The sequence below is a fragment of the Aythya marila genome, assembly GCF_965140915.1.
Source record: "Aythya marila genome assembly, chromosome: 2".
Lineage (NCBI taxonomy): Eukaryota > Metazoa > Chordata > Aves > Anseriformes > Anatidae > Aythya > Aythya marila.
In genome coordinates this window covers 155,554,170-155,562,179 of record NC_139043.1, presented here as the reverse complement: position 1 = coordinate 155,562,179, position 8,010 = coordinate 155,554,170, and the positions used below count along the sequence as shown (strand labels likewise).

The window sequence follows — 8,010 nt, the reverse complement described above, 5'->3', positions numbered from 1 at the left end:
TGCACATTGTCTTTACATAGTCTTTACATGAACAATCCTTTGAGATGCTCACTCCACCTTTAAGAGTCATGGAACCCACAGTGAAAAGCCACCAAGGCAGACACACCACCCTGACAGTCACCTGGAGGCAGGACTCATCTGGGTATAGCAGTATGGATACCCTCACGAACTGGATATGCAAACACCTCCCTGAAATTTTAGTCTCTGCTTTGCTTTGATCTTTAATTTCTAGGCAGACGAAAACACTGCCTCCAGATTTGCAAGTGAAAGTGAGCGATGAGGATCATACACCTGTAGGGCTGCCCCACATTTACAGAAAGGCTGGGAGGTGGTGAAAAAAACAACTGCTTGTTTGGATAAAATATTAGGCATCAAGAAATGCCCTCAAGTCTAGAAATAGTGTCCCTGGCCTTGCACAGAGTGATTTCTGGGATGAACAAGCCCCAGGATGGGCAGGTAAAATCCTCCACGACAGCTACAGCAGTGCTGGAGGCCACCAGCTGCACAGCCTCGTCTTGCAGGGTCAAGAGGCTTCACATCCTTTTACAGCTCATCGGAGACACTTCTCTCTCTGTTCTATTTTATTCAGCCTATATTTAAACTTCTCCCTTTGTATGTCCACTTGACCCAGTGATGCAAAATTCTGCAAATGCCTTTGAATCTGCTGGCGGTGCCCTGCATTTACTGGGGCAGCAGTGCTTGCTGGGCTTAACTCCTAGGGACCAAAGAGCCAGAATAAATAAAAGCGGTAGCAGAAGCAGCAATTCAGTGCAAATCAAACTTTGCCAGGACTCCCAGGGTTTGTCCCGTAGCTTAGGCCTAACCCAGCATGAACAGATTAATATTACTGCAAATTTTTGCACCCCTGACACGTTGTGCTAAGGGCTTTTCATCTTGCCTAGTGCAGGAATATATTAAAAGTGCTTTGAGCCTTTTGCTCTGTTTTCTACACTAGATGCTCACTGCTTTTGCAGCGTAGCCACACTAACAGAGAAGTCCTGGATAGCAGGAGAGTGTCAGCTCAGTGAGACGCAGGATGCTCACAGCCAGCACCAGGTGACACAAGGAAAGCAGCAGTCCCCATCTGCAGCATCTCTGCTCAAGGCTGCCTTCTCCCTTGCAGTACTGAGCTCAGCTGCTTTCCCTTTTCCTGCTGCAAGAGAAGCTGCACTGGAAAAGAAATCCCATGCCCCAGGTAAACATCCTGTAGCTACTGCATGGCCCTTCACCCTTCTGCCACACTCCTTCCCATCTTCTCCCACCGGCTTTGCACTCCCTTTCTTGTCTCTTTCTGTAGCTTTTTCCCTCACTGACACTTCCCTCCTCTGCCAGAAAACAATCCAAAGACGTGCTGAACACACAGGAAAGACTGCAGGGTGAAAATGGGAAGATCCAACTTTATTCACTAGATTCTCATCCAGAACCCCCCTTTCTTTCTTCTTGATTTTCTTGGCTGATGTTTTGTACAGAGACAGAGTGAAACTGGAGTTTGGCTTAGAGGAGGTCATAGGGGCTTCATGAATGCATGAGGATGGTGCCTGGGATGTACCCTTGCTCCCCTCTACCCCTGTTCTTGCAGGTTCCCTTTTGCTCCCCTGGATGAGCCAAGAAATAAGAATAAAGATAAATGCAAGTACCCCTGCTTTCCCCTCCCAAAAGAGGCCACGAGTGGGCCACATCTAGCTCATTTGGATCAGCTTCCACTCCTTCTGTTTTTACAGCAGACAGGGCATCAAACAAATCCTACAGCTACTCCAAGGGAGAACGGAGCAAGTCCCCAGCAGGGCCTGGTAGCACCATTAACGAGCTTCGAGTGGAAAGGCTTACTTTTCCCAGAGCTGAGGGTCTGGGATAATCATTTATTTTCCTTTCCTGGAGCCCCTGCTGTGAAGGGATGGGGGAGGGCAGGCTAACAGAAGAAGTTGCTTGAAACAGCCTGTGAAACATCTGGAAAGCTGGGGGCTCTGATTGCAACCTGAGCTCAGGCAAAGGGCTGCTGGGGGTTTGGGCTGGCCAAACTTCTGGATTTGCTTTTACGAGTCTAAACTGCCTTGGCTTGTTCATCCTGGGCATCTTACGAGCTTTCCAGAAATGCTTTCCATCTCCATGCACGATGGCTGAGCCCTTCTGAACTCATTCCATGGCTTATTCTAGAGACAATTAAGTTCCAGCTCTCTGCATCTGCAAATCACACTCTGCTGAGCAGGTATTGTAAGGGGTCCAACATCCAACTGCCTCTGGAAATGGCACCCAATGTGGAAAGAAAAGAAGCCAAGATGCTGATGGAGGGTTCCAGCTTTTGGGGAGGTTGCGCATTGAAATAAGATAGAGTCACATGGGTGCATGTTTTGTGGGAGCTGAGGAAGATCTGGGAAAACAGCACCATTATGTCCAGCGTGCCTGCAGCCCCTGCTGTGGATGAAGATCATCCCCAAGCACCATCCTTGGTGGTTCTACCCAGTCCCTCCTGCTGTGCAGAGCCACCGTTCTTCATGGTGAGGAAAGCTGCAAGGCGAGATGTGGGTCCTGGGGACCAGAAGCAACCAAAGGTGAAGAACATCTTAACAGCTGGAAAATGGAAATTTGAGGGGTTTAGGTCCAGGCGCCCAAATTTTTGCCTCGAATCCACAACACTAAAGGTGGGTGAAGACACACTTGAGCAAAGAAGGTTTTCTCCCAAGGCATCTTAAAGTTCACAAGGCATCTTGGCAGAGATAGGGGAGGAGATGCTTTGGTCGGAGCAGGGGTGCCCATGGCTTCACAGAGCGCGCTGGAGGAGTGTGCCAACAACCAAGGCCATTAGACCCAGTGCTGAGGAGCTGCTTCTCTCCCCTTTGCTCTTGGTGTCATCAGAGCAGAGGTCGGTGTAGCAGCACTTCGTGGGCCTGCTCGAGCCTATTCCATTGTAGTCGACACAGGTCTCATCACACTTTCTGGTCACGGTGATGTTGCCGAAAAAGGGGTAACCTGAAATGCATGCATGGGAGGATGGGGGGAAGGAGAAGAGAGAGAAAGAAATGGTGAAGAAAAGCACAGAACACTGGAATTGAGCACCACTGGCTTTGTGCAATGGAGGGGAGTGAAAAGCACGGTGTTTTTACGTAAATAAAGTCAAATGAGGGGTTGACTGTCTTTAATCCACAGGTGCCTGTAACTCAGACTGCTCTTTGTCTAACAGGTCCTCTGGTTCTCCCTGCCATCTCCCTCTGTCCCTCCTGCTCCCTCCAAATTTCTTCTACTGCAGACAAGAGACAAAAGTCCCTTCATGTTTTGTTCAGGTGGGTTGCTCTTGTGATAGCTTTGCATAGGAGATGACAATGCCAAGAAACACTGGTGCAACACTAACATGTTCAGGTTGTTTTTCTCTCTGGGGTGAGAGTTGGTGTTAGGTGAGGGTGTCTACAAATGAGAGCGTCCCTGGGTTTCTGCAGTGTGTTTGCACACATCTGCAATGTCAGGATCTGTAATGCAGAGGGGTGGGAAAGGCAAAACAGACTGAGTGAGTGGGGCGAATGCTGTGTGCTTCACGATGAAGCCCTGAGTCTGATGGACTTCCCTGCTTCCCACCTTGGATAAGTCCACCTGGATTCTTACTGTTAGAGGTTAACCAAGGCAGGATCTGGGAAAAGGAGAGGGAAGCAGGGGAGAAGTTCGTGAGATATTTTGGCCCACAAAGCTGAAAATCATCTTGCTCGATGACCACCCAAAGAAAGCAATGAGACTTACCCGTGTCTAGAGAGTGCAGCGTCGTCGTGCACACCTTGGCATTCGGGGGACACACGGTGGGTGTTCTGCAGTCATTAATGTCTGTTGGCTCCTTGCATGTGTAACACCGCAGAGATTGGGCTGCAGAGGGGGAAAAGAAGGGATTTGAGTCGGTCACAGCAGCAAAGGCAGACAGCAAGGCTGCAACTTCTCTGCTCAGTGGTAGGGATTATGTGACAGTGCTTCACCCCCAGAACCAAGATGCAGAGACCTTGGAAACTAAGCACAGCTGGAGACAGTAACAAAGCTTTGTCAAGGGCAAAGACCAAACCCCAGCATCAAAGGATGAGGTGGGTGTTGCAGGGAGCTCGGCATCATCACTACTTCAGGGGATCATCAGCTTAAAAAGAGCAGATCTAGAGGGAAATCTTGCTTGAGCAGCTTGAATAGCATCGCTGGAGGGTCCTGGCCCATCAGCAGTTTGGTGATCAGTCTATTCAGTATGACTGTTTGCTGTTGTTCTGCAGACTCAAAGAACAAAACTGTATCAGCTTCTTAAAATGAATCCAGTTTTAAATAGAGGGAATCAATCTGACCAGAATTAGGACATATTGCTGTTTTGTGCATCCTGTGTAAGACCTGCTGCAGCACAGGGCGAAATCGCTCCTTCTGTTTAGAGCAGCATTCACCTGCAGCCCATCCACCCACAGAGACAGTCACTGAAGTTAAATTTCCAGCCCTCCTTCATGCTTATTTAGAAGGTTTTCCGCAGAACTTAGTAACAGAGAGCAGAATTTAAATTTCAGAGCTGTACCGGAGATCCTAAGGGATGAATGTGTCCTAAAAACACTTTCATCAGGAGCTGTTGCTGTTTTTTAAAAGCGATGATGCTACAAAGCTCTCGCTGGCTGCTGCTGACACAGGGACACCTTTACATATGCAAGCCTTGATCTCAGCAGTTGCTCAAAAGTCTCCGTACGAGACCTGCCCATCCACAACCAGCAGATACAGAGCATGCATGTTGTTTTTTTCGGAGTCGTGCTGGTTTGGCTCGGTGACAGAAACCAGCCCAGTCTGACGGTTTCTATCCTGTGCATTTTCCAGCAAGGCAGCAGCAGCTGGAGAGCCACCCAAATGTATCCACTGCCATCTATTGGTAAAATTGCGGAAATACGGTGTTTTCTCGCCGCTAATTCTGCAGCACCTGCTGTTGGAGAGAAACTGCTGGGACTGCCATAAGGATAAATACTTCCGAAGGTATTTATTTGAACACTTGACTTCAGAATGGATTTTCAGGGCATCTATTTCTTTTAGCATCGCTTGCGAAAAATTCAGCTGTGCAGCAGAGGTCACATGCTGCAAAAGTTTTCTCCGTCCTCTTTGCAAAGGTAGGAAGGGATTTTTGGTTTGAGAAGTCGTGGTGTGCTGGTGGCCATCTCCTCTGTCAGCAGGTGTGGTGGAGCCATCCCTGTTTACCCAAATCGAGGATTTTGGTAGATAACTTCAAAATGACCCAGAAGAGTTTGTTTATCTTTTTTTTGTTTGGTTGGTTGGTTAGTTGTTTGTGCACTTATAGTGCACACTGGGAGAAATCACAATTATCAAGCTGGCAAGCATGGGGATGCTTGTGGGTGTGTAGGACCTGCTTGTGTATGGGTGGAGCAGTGATAATTTAAATTAAGTGAGGAACTGGTCTGCAAGACTTGGGCTGAGCTGATTTCCAAACCTGTCCAATTCTGTGGGTGAGCAGGACAGTACCATGGGGTCTGGAGAAATTGCTTCCAGTCAAGAGCAAATTTAGGAGAGAAAACCATCACCCCCTCGCCCCTTATTATTCAACTGAGTCTGGATGTGGCACTCAGAGGCCACTGTTTTTTTGGGGGAAAATTGTAGTGGAAGAGGAAAGCCCCAAACTTTAAGGACCAGAGAAGAAGAAATGACCAGAAAAGGCAGTGCTGTGTCCAGAGCTGAGGCCAATAATTACTGTCCATCACTCTCTGACAGCACCTTGATTCCTTCTGGAGGGTGAGCAATGTGCCTTGAGCCATGGACATATTCCTGAGCTGCAAGTGCTGCCTAGGCCAGCTGCCTCCCATAACATTATTCTCCCAAAATACATATCTGCCTCAGTCTCAATGATAAAGCAAAGGATGATGATGTCTCTCTGCTCCCATAAAGTGCTTCAGGACCCATGGGTGGAAACCTGCTCTGTCAGCTCCTCAGCAACCCCATTAAACCCAGTGCGACACTAGAGGGGGGCAAAGAAATACATAATATGTCACCTCTGAAGTGCCTTGAAAGAAAAACAAAACAAAATAATAATTAAAAAAAAAAGGTACTGAACTTTAATAAATTGCTATAGTATTATGGAAGTAACTGCACCTGACCTGGTTGAGCCCTATGGTGTGTTCAACCCATTGCAAGTAAGGAAATGAAATATTCAGCTCGAGCTGGGTTTGTTTCAAAGACATATGGAAAGAGGAATGAGGGTAGAGGAATAAAAAAAACAATGCAGCTTGATGAAGAGACCCAAGACAAATCTGGGCATAGTGACTTGCAAGGTGTATGCCTTACAGCCTTCTTTCATTTGTGACTCTCTGAATACCAAAATGCCTCCAGATGAGGGTGTTCAAGCCCTGCCTAGGCTGCCTTTCCTTTCGAAGTTTACAGAGTCCAATTAAATTAGCCTGAGGATTTCTGGCACCCATGGGATAGAGGCTGAATCACAGAATCACAGGATGGTTTGGGTTGGAAGGGACCTTATAATCTAAGTTCAACCCCCTGCCATTGTGTGTGTGTGGGAGGGAAGGGGACACACACAGGGTTTGTGTCACCCCAAGAATGACTATTCCAGGCCAAAAAAGTCACAAAAACGTGCACAGCAATGACCAGACCTCACTGCTAGCTTTCCCAAGACTCTGATTCAGAACCCAAGACCAGACAGACCCGAGGGAATTTATTATCTCCACCCATCTACTAATCTCTAGAAATCAGCGCAAACCCTAGAGCTGGTGGTTTCATTCAGCTTCCCCAAATCCCTAGAGTTATTTCTCATATTCTCACCCATATCTTGCTCTTAGTTTTTGAGCCCTTCTAGTAGCCAGCTGTGAGGTAGTAGGGATGTCAGGAGATCAGGATGAAGATACCCCATCCCATCCCTGAGGGGACAGGTTGGCAGCTTGTCTGGAGGCTGCCAGCTCAGGTCCTTGCCCACACTTGCTCTCCCTGTGCCATGTGGCTGTCATTCACTCCGTGGCCTTATGAAGCCTCGTGTCAGTCCCCTCCACCCTAGGGTGCGGTGTGAGCAGAGCTGGGTGACCCGTGACCACCCATGGGTCCAAATGGTCTGCAGTGCTCTCCAACAGCCATCACTGTTCTCCTCACCAGGAAAGTGCATCTCCTTTCCCCTCTTATCCCCTCTGTTGACTTTCTTAAATACATAAGGACATTATTTCCCCTATCTAGGGATTACCAGGTCTTTCTGCATTGTTGCCTTCCCCCTCCCTTCTCAGACATTTCCCAGGGGGTCCCATGATGTTAGGAATGCAGGATCCTTACCCAGCTCCACGCACGCCAGGCCAAGCAGCAGCCCCACCAGAAGCGACTTCATGCTGAGAGCAGATCTGTGCAATCTGGACAGTAAAGGCGAGCGGCTCACGGGGAGCTTTATATGTCTTTCCACCCTCCACCTCCTCTTGATCCGGTGGGCGGATTCCCCTGGGGTAAGCAGGGGAGAGCTCATCTCCAGCCTGGATTGGGATTTGTAGAGGAACGAGTTCCCAGAGAGGTGACATCACCACAATAAGCAGACTCCTGCCGTACTGCATCTCCTCTTTGGGTTTATGACCCGGGGCTGGTCCCATGGAAAAGGAAAAATACAGCTTGTGCTTCAGGGGGTGGCCCCACGCCGGTGTTCGGATGGGGAATGTGACAAGGTATGTTTGTTACTTCAAATCTGGCTCTGCGAGCCAAGAGCCGGGTTGTGTCATGAATGTTGAGTTGGGCAACATCAGGCAAGGTGCAAGTGGCAGCAGGCTGGGCTTCCACACGTGTTAGCTCAACATCTCCAAAACCTGTGCCATGTTTTCATGCCAACTACTGCCTGGCATGGCAGGCAGGAATCTGGTGTGGCTGGATTTTCCCAAAGAATGTCTGTTTTCCCAAATTCAGTGCAAAAACAAGCCCAGTTTCTTGCTCCCAGGGGCTTATTTATGAACAGAGCCACTGTGCTGAGATGTTGGGCATGGGAGGCACTGAAAGACCAGTGGAGGTGAACACAGGTGATGAAGCCTCCAAGAATGGCAT

General features: G+C 48.6%; 1 protein-coding gene across 1 annotated transcript; it reads right to left on the bottom strand.

Annotated features, from left to right (window-relative positions):
- Nucleotides 1-2,758: 2,758 nt before the first annotated feature.
- On the bottom strand, nucleotides 2,759-7,315 carry LOC309875174 (ly6/PLAUR domain-containing protein 2-like; the record flags this gene model as incomplete). Its single annotated transcript, XM_082754317.1, has 3 exons — nucleotides 2,759-2,967; nucleotides 3,727-3,846; nucleotides 7,264-7,315. The coding sequence occupies 3 exons, from the start codon at nucleotides 7,313-7,315 to the stop codon at nucleotides 2,759-2,761; spliced, it is 381 nt and encodes a 126-aa protein (XP_082610443.1).
- Nucleotides 7,316-8,010: the final 695 nt, after the last annotated feature.